We start from the raw sequence: 19,007 nt of genomic DNA, 5'->3' as shown, positions 1-19,007 counted from the left end.
TTATATATGCCTGGATAATATCTATACGAGTTAATATAATAAGAATTCGCAGAGTACATTTATATTTAAATACAGCTAGGAAACTGTTTATTAGTGACCTCACACAGAGATATCATAAACCTTATTTATTGAGGAGAAAGTACAACTATCTGGAAAATCGCACCATTTAATTGGCATCATTTTCAAGTATTCATAAATATATACACGCATTCGATGTCAGAAGATAAACTTGAATAATCGGCCTTTAAAAAACAAGAAATTATTCCAGTGTTTTATTTCATAAAAGATCATCTGGGTCTAGGCCGGGTTTCGAAGATTTTATTTACATTCTGCTATAAAGATACATATATTTACTTACAATAATAACCAAGTATCTCGAACATTTTTAGTTGATATCATAATCTTTATATAATTTAGTTTTCTTGCAAGGAATGTTTATACATGATCTTCAGTTGAACTGGTCAGGTAATCTAAATCCTTATACCTATACACTTCTCGTTAAATGTATCATACATATCTTATCTTGTTTTAGATCTATAAAAGTCGTACATACGGACTACTTAATACTCTTTGCACAATCAGTTACAACTTTATTTTTATGGAAAGCCAACGTTCTGCTACACTGCAGTAAGGGGAAGTAGTATTCGACGAAACGGAATCCAAAAAAGCTTAAAAGGTTCACACAATTAAGTTATCTCGTTTAAAAAATTAGCCTGGTCTAGAAACGATATATTTTGAAGTACGCTTCGTTCAAAAAATGTGCAAAGCATATACTTTTCCCTATATTCATTGTTTGCAGTATGTATTGCTCCGCGGTTATATCTCCAGCTGTCCAAATTCCCGAAAGCTTTTCATGGGACGCTCCTTATCTGCTCGACATCGGTCGGGCGCATGGGAGTCTCTTTTCCTAACTTGTAAATCACGCTCTTTTATTGAGTTATCACAATTACGTCGAATCCCCACTTTCCGGCGCGGTTTGCAGCTATCAAAGTTGGCCGCCTGGTACCTTTCGCCTCGCTATTGACACGAATTACTGATTCAGTCGCCTAGAACGCCAGCTCCTACTCACTTTGAGATTGCGAAATATACGTATAGGTGTGTACGCACATTACGTACATATATTTACATGCGCGGACGACGAAGGACGCACAGGAAAATAAACGCGCGCAAGATACGATAAACTCATCGCGCCAGGCTGCATATTACTTTGATTTATTTAGTTCGATTTTCGACTCCCGGCAAGATTGATACAGCTATACGAGCGCTCGCGACTGGCGGAGTCTTTAAGCGGCACCAGTGTACTTTGTATCATTCTCTGTTTCATCCCGCGACGTTATGCACTACCTACTGCGCCAGTAGCTAAACCACCGATTGTCGACTCTATCGTTTATATTGCCCGCGCGCTCAGTGAGCAACGAGACATTTTCTACTATTCGCCGATACATCGCGTAAGGATATTGTTTTGTGATCTTCGTGAGTTATTTGACAACTTTGTGGACGCCAGTTGGAAACAATATTTGATACTACGAGTATTATGCCACCTGTCGACTGTCGTTAGCCGCGAGGACAAATAGTGAAGAAGCTGCAGATGTGATTTTATCAACACAGCGTTCACTTCGATCTACCAAGCGACAATTATAATTATCAGGTACCAAATTACTTTTCCTCGCATTTTACAGAACAACATAACCATCCTGGTAAAAATTATAGATTTGTTGAAACTAATTTTAAAATGTGCATTTAGTTTGTCTTCATTTAATCGAACTTACTGTTATTGGATGGTAATGTTAACATGAACTGGGGCATACTTTATCTCGAGATTATTCATTCGTGGTTTAAATAAGCAATTTAACAGAAATGACGAGAGAGCGCGTATACCTAAGATCATAATTATGACACTCCTAAGATGTGGAAAACAGTCACGAGTGAATGAATCTGCAAAAAAATGAGCACGCGCGAATAAAAATATTCAGAGTTAATTAATAACCATGTATATTATAATTTATTTATTTAAATAATCAGGTGTTTAGCTTTAAGCACTGGTAACAGCATTTAGAAACATTTTATCATTGTTTCTGAAAAGAAACTTCTCGACGAAGTGAATATTGATAACGTGAAATTCAATATTTTCGGCATATAGATGATTCGGCATATATTAAAATGACATTAATTCTTATCTGAGCAATCGTTGTCAAACAATTTAATTCCATTACCCCTCAAACTATTTCAAAATATCACACAGTTTTATAATGAATGGAGTTTATGGGTAACTTGTTCTTTATAATAAAAATTGTCGAACCAGTAGTTGATGACTTTTTGTAACCGAATCTAAAAATATGACGAATCTCGCGACAAAATTGTCTCTGATTTAAAATTTATCTAGGTCTTTATTTTTAATAACAACTACTCGTGCAAAAGCTTAATTTAATTTTCAAAAGAAAAATAAATGTACAAATGAAAGTTTAATAAAATAACAATTGAAAAATAATAATACTGACGCAAATTCCTTGGTAGAATTTTCGGTATAAACTTGCAACCTATATGGAGAAATGTGGCGTGACTAGTTATTCTTGATGCTTATACCAAATTATCAGAATTTCAGTATTTAATGTATTATTATAATTTATCAAATCTTTATGCAAAACATGTATAAAATATATTGTAAATATTTTTTAGAGCCAATCCGTACGAAATTATATGTATATATGACTAATTGCAAAACGATATCATGCATACCGATTCTGTCCCAATCCGTCATCGTCATTCTTGCAAAACAAAAATTGCGAGCAGATAATGTAGTAAGAGTACGTAAATTCATAAATAATAAATATCGTGTCCATTTTTTTTTAATTTTATTACAAGTTGAACAAAAAATCTTACGCAATCATAATTTCTAAATTTTTAAATAATGAATCCCAATACCTAAAAAAATATTATAATTTGACCTGAAAAAAGGCTCAAGGTGAACTGCAGTGAATTAAAAAAATTAAAGTTGCCTATATATCTTACAGAGAATAACCTTTTTGTGGTTAGGACTACTTTTTCGGTAAGCTAAAACATCTGGATGATAAAAACGCAAGCGTAACCGCAGCAAGGAAATCACACAAAACAAGAACATTTGTTATTAACGTTTCGCAAGAGTTTATATTCTTGTGTCGTTGAGATTAGAGAAATCTGCTTTTTACTCTTATTTTCAAAGCAAATTCCCATTATTCATAATAAAGACTTAAAGAGTTCACCTTGAATCATCGTCAAAGTCATTTGAATGAAAGTCGCGTTAAAATTAATAAAACAATATTGTACAGAAGTTTGTTAATAACAAGACAAACACATTAACAACATTTTCATATTTTGTTATTATCAGTTTAATAGTATATTACGATACATTGCGACTTAAACTGCCCAATATTACACGCCGTGTAATAATGGGTCGATTTCAGTCGCAAGTATAATATCGTATACTATTTTATAGCATCTGCCTGCCCTAAGTCCGCTATGCCACAACTATTCGTGACATAAACAGTCCTGTACTGCACTAAAGGACTGTTTAGGTCACGGATAGGCGTGACTTAAACAGTCCATTATTGCACCGTGCTTTATCGTCCGAGCGTAGCGAGGTAACGGTGTAACAACTAACTGCACGGTGCAGTACAGGACTGTTTATGTCACGGATAGTTGTGACATAGCGGACTTAGGGCAGGCAGATGCTATAAAATAATATACGATACTTGTGACTCAAATCGACCCATTATTACACGCCGTGTAATTTCACTTCACAAAATTTCAATTCACGAAAATTAAGTTTGTTACAAAGTAATTATAGCAGACTGTTATGACGTAAACGTATATTTAAGTATTTCGTATGTTGTGCAATCGTTTGGGGAAAGATCAATGTTAGTAATAGGAATATATTTGGCTACTTTTATTCTAATTTACATATTATATCTATTCATTTATATCTTCATTATTTTTTTTATAGTAGGATTATTGTGGAATTAAGTCGATGACTGTCAGTGCTTTATCCGAATCTTCATATTGTTGATGTGGCAACTTTTATTATCAAAGAAAGCTTTATATAAGAAGAATAATTCTTTGTTACTATATAACCATGAGTACCTATTAGTCTAGGCGCTGAGCACTTTTCGTCGGACTTGAATGGCCAGTAGATCACCAGGTTTTTTCTATGTATTTTTGCCTCCTGAACACGAATTTGGAGGTTTCGAGGTCAGGTAATTTGTCAATAACAAATTACCTGACCATTCTTGGGCATTCTACCCTCGAAATTCGTGTTCAGGAGGCAAAAATACATAGAAAAAACCTTGGTGATCTACTGGCCATTCAAGTCCGATGAAAAGTACTCAGCGCCTAGACTATATATGGCCCAGAAAAAAAACAAAAGAGTCTCTGAATCGGCGGAAATGCGCCATTTATATTCGCTGACCAGAGACATGAATAAATTTTTTTAGTGCCAAAAGCTTAAAAGTTTGATTTGAAAAAGTTGAGTATCCCACGAAAAAATATACCTGTTTTTGTATCATATTTTTTACTTTTCGAGTTTAGAATTAATTAATATATGAGTCATTCTACGAGAAGTCGGACACTTCGAGGTCGAAAAATCGAGCTCTTGCAATTTTGAGGGCACACTTACTAGACCAAGTTTTTTACATGCGCTTGGACATATAATAAGTAAAAAATATGGGTGCCACCTCCAAACCCTATGCCAACAAAAAGTTTCGGGCCAATTACTAATTGCCAAAAAATAGCCTTTATTGCAGCAGGATAAAGAGCAATCATTATTTTTTCCGGCATTAATAGACAGCGCGGCCCGAAATGTTGAATTAAAAAAAAAAATCGTTGAGACTTGAGAACGACCGTCTCTATGAAAAGTGGCGAGCAATTTAAAATAGGGTAAAAATCGTCGCAAAAGCATAAATCTGAGAAAAAAGTAAAAATTCTGGCTTTCAGGCATTTTTTCCCATTTTCGACGATTTTTATCCTATTTTAAATTGCTTGCAACTTTCGATAGTGACGGACGCTTTCAACAATTTTTTTTTTAATTCAAAATCTCGAGCTGCAATGTTCATTACTACCGGAAAAAATAACGATTACTCGACCACGTAATTAATTACCCAAGGCGCAATAAAGGCTATTTTTTGGTAATAAGTAATTGGCCCGTAACTTTTTGTTGGCATAGGGTTTGGAGGTGGCGCCCATGTTTTTTTACATTATACTGTATGTTCAAGCGCATGTAAAAAACTTGGTCTGGTGCGTGTGCCCTGAAAGTGTCCGACTTTTCGTAGAGTGACTCATAATTATATAGGTTAAGGCTAAGAGATTTTTTAGAAGTTCAAGCGTTTCTTTTGTTTTTTTATGATATTCGTAATTTTTTTAATCACAGACTTTTGTATCAAAGATTTCCACAATTTCGCAATTTCGCAGCAAACTTTTCCATACACTTTTTTCAGTGCACTACAACAATAGTTTTTCGTCTATAAAATTCATTTTTATGCTACTATGAAAAAAGCTTAAAACTTGCGTCGAACCTTATTGTCCTTATAAATCATGTGGTGCAGTGCATAAATATTTATGGATATATAATATAATAGATAGCTTTTCACGTTTTCTCTAGTAAAATCTTTTTTTTTTATTTCAACTTATTGTCAATGTTTGGATTGACTACTAGATTCGAACTTCACAGTTTCGAGTAGTACGATTGTGATATTTATCTGATAAAGTGACAGACATTCTTATCATCGTCGAATATTAAATGTCGAGTACAGGTAGTAAATTACACCTGCAATTCGGATTACATGCAACATCTACACTCTATGCATGCATCGCTATTACTATTATTATTAAAATCACGGATAAAGTTTCGTTGGAAACCTGCTGATCCGTTGGTGAATCATAACGGTAATACGATGAAAAAAGCTGTTGGCATCCGATCTGTGGCAATACCGCTCATTAGCTGCTATCAGCAGCGCAAACCATACGCCGGCATCACGTGAGCTAGCGCCTGAGTCTGAGTATATCGGTATGCATACACGCGTCAGCAGCAATAAACAAACGGCGAGGAATAAAAGCTCGTGCGCGGAACGCGCTTGTTCAATCGTGTTAGAAAAATCGCGCCACACACGTTATACTTACAGTCAACAACTATGAGGCAGCCGGCCGCTTGCACTTATATAATTAAACGCAGCTTATCGACGCGCCAAATCGCGGGCGTCTCGTTCCGGCGTCCCCCGCGCGTCACGCCGTGTGCGCACTCGATATTGTATTGCTAACGTCGGCTTGTCAGTCATCGCGAATCGTTCGCCTAACGCGACTGTGCGGATTAAGCAGTTGAGCGCGCGAGATTCGTGGTCGAGCTGCTGGTCATCTTCTCGCCCTCGTCGTCGCCGCGTGCAACACTGACGCAGCCATGGCAACAGGTGCTGCGCTGATACCTCTACTTCCTCGTTGTGCATCTTGTCATCCTTTACTCTCGCTCGTCCACGCGTGCGAGTGGCGTTTGAGGATTAAAGATTGATGGCTGTGCCTTTGTTTTTGTGACGTCGGTGCTCGTGAGGATGTTGCCGAGAGGCGAATATTTCGAGATGAAAATTAAAGCGACAAAGTTTTTTCGCGTGTGTGGCCGAATTGAGCGTATACGCCAGTCCCTTGTCGGACGACTGAGACGACGATGGCGATTTCACCGCGTTTCGTTAGTTGATTAAGAGCCTTATCGGTCTATGAAATAGTATTCATGCGTGCTTACACATCACGGAATATTTTTATCGTGTTATAATGTTAATGTTATGAAAAAAAAGCAAGAGGCGTTTCTCCACTTCTTCTTCAGTTCTTGCTTACGTAAAAAAAAAAACAACCGGCTATGCACTAATGCACGTGGGTGTATCTAAAAATAAAACTGGCACCAAACTCCTGAATAATATGCGCATATATCGCGGATGAACAGATACAGTAATCCGAACTCGAACAATTTATATTTAAACCAGGGAACACATTGATATTATTGCGAACGAGGAAAACTATAACTACGCGAAATTCGCATAAAAATGCTATATTCGTTTCTTCATTGTTACAGAAGACACGTGCGACGAGATGTCAGCTATTATGCCGGAGCTAGTTGTTCGTCGTCCGGTGTATCAGCAAGATGATTTACATCGATTAAGCCAGTACACGAACCCGCAAAAACCACGTGAGTATTATTCCCGATATCACGTGCTTATATGCACTCTTGCATTATTATACATACAACGATTTCGCGATAAAACGTGAGAAAGTGTTCAAATTGATGACTGATAAGTTGAGACTGTGCGACTGTTTAATCTTTGTTCGTATAAAAATCTCGGTCTCGTTTTATACGGAATCAAAGATACTTATATTACTTATATAATACGATTGAAACATTTAGTAATAAAATTTTATTTCAAATTTCAAATATCAGATAGTCCAATGATTTGAAGACTCTTGAACATTACAATCTGGCAGCTGGCCACTTCTAAAGCTATAAATAGAGTTTTAATTTTAAATCAAGTACGGTTGTAGTTTATCAACGAGTGCAAATCATTGTTTTCTATTTGTAATATTGTAGTCCGACTCTCGGATTTTGTGACATCGGGAAACCTCCATACGTGCGTTTACAGAAATGTCTGATAACATCAAAGCTCCAGTGGTTCGGATTCCACTGTATAATCTGTAGGGCCAGTCGAGATGCATGCGCACTGGATTCCGATGTGGTGCACATGCACCGTGACTATGTGGAAATCATAACGCGTACATGCGTCATAATATCGCATTATGTTAAGAGCACCATTTCATTTTACAGTTGGGAGAACGATAAAAAACTCAATAAAAAACATCGAGCCAAAATCATGCATACGGCGCCTAATACCCGTGATCGGCTGGTTACCACGTTACCATTTCAAGCGAGATCTCTTTGGAGATCTTATCGCTGGAATCACAGTGGCGGTTATGCACATCCCCCAAGGTATGCTCATTTTGTCGTTGTACACACGTGTATGATTGGCATTTTGTGAATTTGATAATCGCTAAATTATTTTCACCACACTAATTCACAGGAATGGCCTACGCGATTCTCGGTAACGTACCGCCCATTACTGGTATTTACATGGCGTTTTTCCCGGTACTCGTCTACTTCATATTTGGAACGTCGAGGCATAATTCAATGGGTAAGTTGCGTCCACAGCGACGTAACGATATGTTCATACAATTAAATTATCGAATCATCTTCAAATACCTTTCTCAAATTAGGAACGTTCGCCGTCATCTGCATGATGACGGGTAAAATCGTACTGACGCATAGCTCGAGCCCGGTCGCCGGAGTTGACAATTCGACGGATTCGCAAATTCATGCGAATCTCGATGCGCCGCCAGGGCATTACTCGCCGGTCGAGGTCGCCAGTGCGGTTTGCTTCATGGTGGCGTTGATACAGGTACAAGCGAAAATTCCAAAACATCTCGTGCCATTTCACCCTTGCATGATAGTGACAATAATAACCCAAGGAATCGCATGCAATAATCCACGAGCATCTCGCGTTGCCACAGCTATAAGTTTCCCAAAAGTTGATGGAGTCTCGCGCACACATCATTCTCGTGCGCGCGCGCGCGAGCTTTATTAACATATAGGCGAACCTATATCCCGACGCGGCGGCGCTTATTCATATTTCATGAGGCGCTTCGCGTAACATCCATACGCGCACTTACTCACACATCCACGCAGTACGGAACAACATGATATACAGCGAGGGCGTTTTCCACTGTTGGCAGCTGGCTATGTACTTCCTGCGCCTGGGCGTCATATCCTCCCTATTGTCGGAGACGCTAGTCAGCGGCTTTACCACCGCCGCAGCAGTCCACGTGCTCACGTCCCAGATAAAGGACCTCTTCGGCCTCAAGCTCGACAAGCGAAAGGGAATCTTCAAAGTTCTGCTCGTGAGTATATTGCATATAGCGACACCTAGAACGAAAATGGTTTGACTCTCACTTAGCGAACTATCCATCTGGATGTGCAGTAGTCGCCCCTTATATGCCCTTCTCTTTTTGATCTCTCCAAGGAGTAAAGTTCGTAACCAGTTTACCGGAATATTGAATGTACCTTTACATAATTGCGTGCGCGCACCTTATACTATGTACATAGATCGCTGCTAATTGTTACTTTGTTGACGATCGCCTAACGATCGTTAAATTATAGTCGTTCGAGGAGAAATACAAGCTCGTTAATTTAGAAAAGTTAAAAATTGTTTATACCTTCACTCCTCGTTTATAGTCTACCTTGGATTCTTTTTATCGAGTTTAACTTGAAACTTGGCTCACACAGATAATTTATAATCAGCGTATAAAGCCCTGAGATTTTATACGTCATCATTACTTCTTACGTTTTTTATAATATTTATTAATATATTAGTTAGTAAAAGTTTACTTATTTAATAAATTATCAAATTTCATTATTAAAAAAAGTGGAACCAGAAATTTCCAAGTACAAAAACTAAGTTTATTTTTCAAAGAAAAGACCGGCACACTCAATTAAAACAATGAAATGGTCAATTTGACACAGAGCAATTTTAAAATAATTGATCAATTTTCAGAACGTAAGAAGTGTTTATTATTTCAATGCAAGCGCATAATGGACATATTAAGTATAAATTTGTTTGTCCTCGGTATTTCACGGTTTTGTGAAACCTTCATATAATTAAGAGCTTTGACTGCGATGCAGCAACGAGATAAATCGCGTAAAAATAAAACAAGATTACTTTCTATTCATACCCTGTTGAAAATATAGAGGTGGATATCTATATGGATGATCCATGTGGATAATCCATATGGATACCCACCTATATATTTCTAACAGGGTAATTTATATATATAAGTGTTAAAATTGCCCAGCACATAAAAACTAACGTACACCGAGGCCGAACATTGAGTTATTTTTTACGATGAGGGATATTCTAGAATGTAAAAATAAAAACGTTTCCGGATTAAAGTTTATTTCCTACTGTGTATTCTGAAAAAGAAACCGCGTACAGGCATAACGATCGTCCTGCTATCATTTGTCACCGGGTAATTGCCGCGCGCATTTTCCGAGGAATGGAATTAACCGACGCCATACGCAATAGTTTCTTGTCGACCACGACTATTTTCGCGACTGATTTACGAACGAGCCACGTGTTTTCCTTTCGCTGCGGGCAAAAAACGCGCGATTGACGCACCGACGCGTCACGAATTCCCGACCTGAAATCAGGAGGGCAACGGGCTTTTCTGTCTAGCTTTGCACCTGGATGTTATTACCTCATTCGAACGTCGCGACACAACTGCAAACTCGTATGATTTGCTGTGAGAGATGTAATTCCTTTTACGTCGTGTTCACTGGCCAGACGCGACAAAGTACGCACGCTATAGCTGAAGGAATGAGAAAAAAATTCGAGCAACGACGCTACCGTCTTGACTCAGGACTTTTTACGGAGAAATCGTTGGAGAGTCGTAATTACCGTTAACTTGGCTGAGTCTTCTGAATGTTGAAAGCGAATACCTAACGCGAATTTAATATATCAAAAGGTTTACAAAACCAATAATTTTACAACAAAGATAAATGCTTTTTAACTATTCTTTACTTTTTTCAGACTTACTATGATATAATTAAGAATATAGACAATGTAAATATTGTAGCGATGGTTATTTCCGCTGTGACCATAATCGTCATCGTTTTTAACAATGAAATATTGAAGGTAAAAGATTATGCCATACCGATAAATTTCAAAGCAATGTTAATGTTGCAATAATTTTCTTACAATTTTAGCCTCGACTAGCCAAACGCTGTTCATTTCCCATTCCGATAGAGATGATTGTAGTAGTTCTAGGTACAGTGATATCGATTTATGCGAATCTTGAGGATGTGTATGGCATCATCACTGTTGGCCACATTCCAGTTGGGTAAGACATATTTATCTTGCATTCAGAATTTGCAATTCAAGCTACTTACAAGAGTACAAAATAACTTGTTTGCGCATGATAATATAGCAGTATACCGAAAATTTTAAAAAACAATCTTGCATTTTTCAGTTTTCCACAACCAAAACTACCTCCCATGGATTTGTTATCCGACATAATTTTAGATAGTTTTGTGATAACCATGGTGTCGTACACCATCTCCATGTCGATGGCTCTGATATTCGCTCAGAAATTAAATTACGACGTCGACTCCAATCAAGAATTGATGGCTCAGGTGTGATATATTGCATGTTGCATATCGGAATGTGAACGTATTGCCATATTGAGTAAACTCTAATATTTTCATTTCCTCGACAGGGACTCGGAAATCTCGTAGGTTCATTCTTTTCGTGTATGCCGTTCTGCGCTTCACTTTCCAGGTCGTTGATCCAGCAATCCGTAGGTGGTCGGACGCAACTGGCAAGTCTCGTTTCCTGCGGGATTCTGCTCTTTGTCCTTTTATGGATTGGCCCATTTTTCGAACCATTGCCAAGAGTAAGTTTTCTTATTGCGCTTAATATACAGCGATGCCCTAATAATACAGTTGCCTTCATCATCCGCAAACTTTCTCTCTCTTGCGATTTCGTGAACACTGATATAAATCATGTTTACGCTCTTCGAATTTTCGAATTCTCTATATTCCAATCTCAGTAAGAAAATTATTGGAGCGAATCGTTACAAAATTAACGAAATTTTGCCCAGTGTGTTCTAGCGAGTATTATAGTGGTGGCGCTGAAGGGTATGCTGATGCAAGTGAAGGACTTCTTCCGCTTCCTGAGATTGTCGCACGTCGACGCGACAATATGGCTGATGACCTTCTTCACCGTAACTATCTTCGATATTGAGTACGGATTGTTGATCGGAGCTCTCTTGTGCCTGGCGAACTTGCTGACGCTTTCGATGCGTCCTTACACCTCCAGGCTCGCTCTCGTGCCCGGCACCGAGCTCTACTTGGATACCAAAAGATTTAAAGGAGTACGATTCAGCCGAAATTTGTAATTCTTTATTCATGTTTATATATTTACGTGACTCATTACACATCCGCTGACAGTTTATTATTTTACGATTAAAATTTAACCGTGGATACAGAGAACTGTAATCATTAATTCACTATTGAAAACAAATTAGTCATCTCTTTAATGAAAATAATTTTACGAATCATCAGTTTTAAGCACTTTTCAACAACAGTAGTTAGTTCTGCAATCCGTATTTAATACTAAATTTTTCTTTTTTTCTTTACACTTATAGACAGTGGAGATACCAGGTATCAAGATTTTTCATTACTGCGGCGGATTGAATTTCGCGTCGCGACAAAGCTTTCGGAAAGACGTATACAGAATAGCTGGAATCGTACCACAGAAAGAGTTGCTTTTGCGCGAAAAAGCCGAGATCGATACTAAGCAGTATCTTGGAGATAATACTAAAAAGGTAAAGCTGACTAGAATTTTTCATATTTCACTACTATGTATTATAAGCTTGTTGCGTTGCACAATCATATCTTAATGTTATTATCATATCTAAATGCATCTCAGTTTCGGAGACAAACTGATTTTTGATATCAAATTATGCCAATGTCTTTTCAATGTCATAATCTTTAAATTATTGTTATTAAAATCCATGTTTTTTGTCATGTTTGTGTATTGGTTGCAGTTTTTTATAACTCAAAAGCTCAAATCGACGGGACGACTTTAGTCGACAGTATGAACAGTGAAACGCGGAGTTGGGAGTCGTGATACGCTGTTATCTTTTAAATTGTAAATTAGCTTAAAAAATTTTATTTTAGGATGGATGTGAAAATGCAGCATATGATGGAGATAATGCAGGCCTCTCCGCCCCTGAATGTGTAATTCACTCAGTAAAAGAACACAAAGTACGATATTTGAGATAATGTTACTTGTTATTCATGTTTTGCGCGGATATGTCATAATTGCTTAAGCAGATTATTAGTCTTCTCAGTTTCTATTTTTTTTTTCAACGCGTAGTTCACTAACATTCTTAACGTTGCTTTATCGTGTTTAGAAATAACAAAAAACTAATTTGACATCATTTCATATATAATATTTTATTTAATGATTAATAATAACTGATTCATCATAAAATATTGTTTATGTAACACGCGAACGATTTTCGCGTTTTTCGTACCTATTAATAGGGACTAAAGTGACTCTTTTTTGACCGGCGGGCAATAAAAACCTTTATTGCCCGCATATTCAAACAGCGGGCAACAATGGCCTTTATTGCCCGCAAAATTTTTTTTTTGTAATTTGAAAAAAAAGTTGATTTTGATCAATTTGCATTATTTATTATTAAATAAAAAATGTACAAACTGTTATGTTCTTGAACAATATATAATTTATAACTAAATATAAATTAACATTGTCGAAATTTCTTATTTTTTTCATTAAAACCCTTTACATAATACTTTATTTCATTTTTTTCCAATTTTCTCATTATAAATTCGGTACTGTTAAAATCAATTATTTATTTACAAAAAAAAAAAAAAAAATGAATTTGACTTTTATATAATGTTTCTTGTAAGTTGTAAGAAGACAAGAGCACGGTTGCCGTGTCAAAAAATAGTCACATCAGTCCCTCTTAACACGTACGAAAAAACGCGAAAATACGTCTGCGCGTTACATAAAATGTGGTGTGCACCAAGGGCTAAGTGGGCTTTTTGGCCTCGTGGATTTTGCAGTACTCGTCTGCGGCTCGTAAACGCCCTCGCCTTCGGCTCGGGCTAACTCGCATTGACTCGTACTGCAAAATCCACACTCGGCCTAAAAAAGTCCACTTTACGCCCTTGGTACACAATATACTATTATATGCATTCCATATTATGCAATGTCTTTCTTTGTTGAAAATAACACTTCAAATTATGTGCACAGAATAATTTAGAGACTATACTGCTGCAACACATGATAATTACTTCCGAGTGCCTAGATGTAGCTCATGCAGAATTCGTACAAAAGCTATTCTATTTTCGTGTCTTGAAATGCACAACTAATAGCAGAATAGTAACTTTTGTGAAATTTTTAATGATTCAATTTGTCATGCGTATGCAAAGGTAAAAAAGGTTGATTGTTGAGTTTGTTTATGTATGCTTTACGATAAGTGTACATTAAAACAGAGGGATATGAAAAAATGCTGCTCATAAATTGTGGAAAGCGGGTCAGCTTCGTCTAAAATAACATTGTCAATAATAAATAATTTATCAGTTAACTATGCAGGCAACTCGACGTCATCACGTGTCAATAATACTCTGATAACTCATTCTGGAGTTAAAGGGCCAATCTATACTTATTATCGGTTGGGGCTATCGTAACAACATTTTATTTTGCAAATCAATCATAAATATCTTCTATTTAATCTCATTGAGACAGACTCATTATTACCGCATAAAACGTATAATGTTTATTAAATTTGTCGAAAAGAGTTCAACGACTAGAATTATCTAAAGTACAATATAAAACATATGATGTAATTTTTTTTGTATCGGTAACATTTTTATCAGTGTTTTGATAAGCAAAATGTATCTATAATCGAATTATTATTAACAAACTGTATATATGGTTTAAAGTTAAAGGTACTTGTTTTGGACTTCTCATCTGTGGTGCATATCGATCCTGCTGGAGTCGCGACACTACGAGGAATCGTTGACGACTTTGCAAAAATCGACGTTTACGTTTACATTACTGCATGTTCGGGTAAGGATTAATTTATTATATTAATATTTATTAACAGATTTGAAATATTAAGTACGCACTATTTTTGTATGTGTTATTGAATAAGATTTAAATCGAAACAAGGAATACTTTGACATTATAATATGTTATCTTACTAATTGTGATTTTTTTATTGATCGAAGCTAGCAATGTCATTATAATTGACACTTAGAAGCGTAATGGATGATAACTCGTTCTATTGATTTTATCCAATACTCAAGCAAAAATGAAAAGAAGTTAGTTAAAAATTGACATTATTTTCAAACATTTAATCCAACAAGAAAGATGATTATTTGACCTACTTTGTTGCATCTAGTTTGTATCGCATAATTAGTAGAGATATTAATGGCCAGCTAGCTCTGTTACGAACATCTTAAATTAAAAATCGTGTAATTTACACAAACAGAAAGCGTATAGAAAAACGGTAAACATTAAACAACGTCGCGTAACACGAGAAACGCCTAAAAAGTAAAGCATATAATGCTCCATAAACAATAATATGCGTAATACGCCGGAATTGCATAAAATTACGTAAAGCGCGAACGCCCATCGGATACCCCAATTTAACCGGCTAATTAATCGAAAGTACTGGAAGTGCACTTCGGCTTATGTGCAATGGCATATAATACAGCGATCGACGCGAAGGCGCAATGATCGCTCGCTTCCGCCTGTTATTATACGCGCGTTACATGTGTCAGGTGTAAATCGAATTAATCCACCTCGGAAGATTTCGACTTGTCGGACTTACAGCGCAAGCAATTTTTGTATAGAGGAAATAAGCGCGAGGATGCTTTTTCACTGTTCCGAGTATACATCTGCGGCCGTTTCACGCGCGATGCGTTATCGAACTTGGTACCTACATACAGGTTATTGACGTTTTATGACTCAAGAGTCACGATGCACGGAAGAGATTCAAATACTATTTCGAAATCCGAAATAACTCCAGAGAGAGGCGATTTTTTATGCTCGAAAATAATTCCTTCGCTTATTTTTCCTGTATCCGTATTTTATTTTAATTAAGAAATGTGTTTGGAATTACATAATACATATTATATAAGTTTGAATTCGGTTTAAGATATCGTTGTAATTTTTAGCTGCCATTGGCACACGATTCAATTAAAATTGTATGATTTTCGTTAATTTCAAATATCACGCGCTCCTTATATGAAATATTTATAAAATCAACAGATTACTATCACAAATCACAAATTAATCTATCACAAATAGGATTGCTTTCCGATTACCACTATAAATTACTAGTTAGAAAAATTTGTTCGAAGAATGCTCCACTTTCTCTTTGGAAATGAGAAATGTTTTGTAGCCAGCTGCATTTTACAGTTTTAATGATTTTTATAAATAATTAGCTGAACGTTTTCTTTAAGTTTGTTAATTAGGTCGATTTGATGTTTTTATACGTTACTGCGGGTGATAATTTTACTGAACAATGTTTTCCACTAAGAACATAACTAAATTTGCGAACTTTAGTAGTCTATAAGGCGTTTATTTGATAATTTCCTAATACATGTATAAGAAGCTAAATTTTCGCTTTCGCGGTCTTTCCAGCATGCGATACTGAACGAAGCTATGTTCCGATTTAATGTTTTAGGCCGTGTGTACGAGACAATGCGAAAGTGCAACGCCGCTGAAAGCAAACAGGATCACTTCACTATGTTCCCGACCGTCAACGACGCCGTGAATTTCGCCCGACACAAGAACCACATTCCGCCTATGCCGATCTGGACGGCCACGCAAACTCACCCGGAGGAGAATTGCATTAGCAGATTGTAAATATTCCTGTTTCGTTGAAAACCAGAGGGTAGAGCGAATCGGCTGTTGCCGCTTCTCTTTCTACGCTTGATGTGACCGTACGTGCACTGTCTGCTGCAAAAGCTTCAAACTTCCCGAAACCTACTTCTGTAAATAATCCTTTGCGCCGAACGTGTCTATCGTATCTCATAGCGCTAATAAGATGCTTTTCGTATTATTTTTTTAGAATTACCACAAAAGGTATATAAGTTCCATTTTTTTCAGTCAAGCATGAACGTTTTGTAAAAGGAGATTTCCGAGTCGTTTTGGTTAATATTTGATTGCATACAGTACTTACTTTGCGCTTACGCCAACTGAGTATAAACATTTATTCAGTTATTTTATATTTTTACTTTGTGGCCTTCATGATAGTGTAGGTTTATATGCGTAATTTTTATACCTATGAGTTTAAATAGGTTAGTAGTTGTTTGTTGTATCATTGTTCTACGTATTAGTGATTCTGAATTTAATGGATTTAATTTATTCGATGAAAACTATTGCAAACGTTTTGAATATTACACTATATAGAATGTGTTGAAATATTTATAAAAATGTTTACATATTGTAATTATCATCGATGAACAATACATACAAGTTTTTATAAATTGAACGAAGTATTATATTATATTCTTTAAAATAAAAATTGATCAAATCCTTGTAGGCTTATATTTAGGTGTGAATCACAAAATAATTAAAGCAATTTAATAAGGTACAAAATGGCTATACACATTCGAGTATAGAGCCAAATGCAAAATCATTCATCTAGTCACCATGTTTTCGCAATCTGCAGAATACTCGGTGTAATTGCGCTGAAATTTTCCTTGAACTACTCGTTTATAAAATCATAATAATATAATGTATGTACATACACACTACACACATCGCATGAAAATAAGCTGATTCACACTTCAATGCAAATACCCCACGCTTCTTATCTATAGAGCACAATACATCATACAGCGTCGCACAATAAATCAAACAGCGACGCGCCGTCTGAAATAACACATCAAAGTAGTAACTGAATGTATTGTATAATATTAAGGCCACACGCGTGAGTTTCTCTACACTCGTAAAGTCATCGGGCTTACGAAATAAAATATTCCACTACTGATGAGACTTGCGTTTTTCAAAAAATACTTATCGCTTATATTATATAGAGACGCGATCAGACATCAGAAACTGGCGCGCGTGCGATCTGATGCGCGACGAGGCGAAATTTCACTAATCCGTTCGTTGCACATGTGTCTATAGGCGCAGTAAATAGAAACATAGATACAGCGCGGCGAAAGTGACGCAACGGGGACATACATACCTGTGTACACCTCGTCGGTGTTTTGGCCAGCGGTTTCCCTGTCCGTCTGAGCGTGCCAAGAAGCTCGACTCATACTCGGCCGCGACTTCCCGCTTAGCCGCTTCCTCTTTTCACCGTGTGATCTATATGTGTGCGTGTGTGTGTGTGTGTGTGTGTATGTTCAGTATATAAGTGTGTTAGAATCCGCGGGAAAAAATGCAGACGCGGGTATTTGCGGCGTTACGTGCATCGGATACTTGCCGCTGATACGCGACGATGAAGATGATGCTATCGTTTGCGTAATTTTACTTTTACTGCAACTGTATTGGATAACGTCAGTAGTTGCAGTACCTACATTGCCTATAATGCGCTTTATTTGGGTTGCGCTCATGCAGTTTAACATGGGATGTATTATATAGTAGCCGCTTTTTTGTCGTTCTGCCGCGTGCTGTGTTTACGCTGGCCGTGATTTCGTTATTTTACTGGAAATAATTTAGTATACACGGAGGACGGAATAGTTGTGAAATACTTCCATATAATAGCATGTTTAGTAATCGTATTATCATATCGTATAATAATATTATAAAATTTGCAAGTGTCGTATTATATTCGATAACCGTATCACAATTGTGAAAAAAATGGATACGATAATATGTAAGATTTGGCTGGACGAAATAAGATAAAGTTATTTGTAAAATTACGTATATAATGCAAGGATTTCAAGAACGTTATTGATTTTTAATTCACAGATAAAATTATTAACGCGAATGCATGTCGTCAGAGCGGAGGATGAATATTCTCTTATCATTGCTTGCAGATTATCGCTTTATCAACAATTATATCTTCACTTTGTATTCGTTGCCTGATTCAAGGTTTTTTCTGAGAATAATAAAAAAATATGTATGTTAGTAGGGTACGCGGTAATAAACTATAAACAAATTAAATATTTTTAGGTCTTCAGTAGAGGATATCATCAGTACGATCTCAAATAGAAGAAGCATGACGAACAATCAGCGGAACTTCAATGACCAAAACCTGCAAATTGCACAGTATGGAACTTTTAATAAACTACCTGATAAAGTTTGAAGCATTTAATATACCTGCCATAACATGTATATAGGCTATGAGATGTTTGTATTTTTTAAATAAACTATTATTTATTTATTACAAAAAAAGATCCA

General features: G+C 36.5%; 1 protein-coding gene across 8 annotated transcripts; it reads left to right on the top strand.

The window, feature by feature from the left end:
* The first annotated feature begins 281 nt into the window (after nt 1–281).
* On the top strand, nt 282–19,001 carry LOC100118158 (solute carrier family 26 member 6). 8 transcript variants are annotated; one of them, XM_031929281.2, is made up of 16 exons: nt 282–676; nt 7,085–7,198; nt 7,829–7,990; nt 8,082–8,192; nt 8,275–8,456; nt 8,791–8,955; nt 10,641–10,745; nt 10,817–10,950; nt 11,080–11,242; nt 11,326–11,502; nt 11,710–11,982; nt 12,256–12,435; nt 12,791–12,877; nt 14,585–14,711; nt 16,336–16,513; nt 18,780–19,001. In XM_031929281.2, the coding sequence occupies exons 2-16, from the start codon at nt 7,102–7,104 to the stop codon at nt 18,910–18,912; spliced, it is 2,274 nt and encodes a 757-aa protein (XP_031785141.1). In that variant the 5' UTR covers nt 282–676; nt 7,085–7,101; the 3' UTR covers nt 18,913–19,001. The 8 variants fall into 8 exon arrangements, 7 of the variants coding, with proteins under 7 accessions (XP_031785141.1, XP_003427794.2, XP_032451965.1 ...); XM_003427746.5 differs by lacking the exon at nt 282–676 and adding an exon at nt 1,043–1,648; XR_004227527.2 differs by lacking the exon at nt 282–676 and adding an exon at nt 5,487–6,431 and having other exon boundaries at nt 16,336–16,594.
* The last annotated feature ends 6 nt before the right edge of the window (nt 19,002–19,007 follow it).

This window comes from Nasonia vitripennis, chromosome 1, assembly GCF_009193385.2.
Source record: "Nasonia vitripennis strain AsymCx chromosome 1, Nvit_psr_1.1, whole genome shotgun sequence".
NCBI lineage: Eukaryota > Metazoa > Arthropoda > Insecta > Hymenoptera > Pteromalidae > Nasonia > Nasonia vitripennis.
The sequence above is the reverse complement of the archived record's forward strand: the minus strand, read 5'-3'. Positions and strand labels throughout refer to the sequence as shown.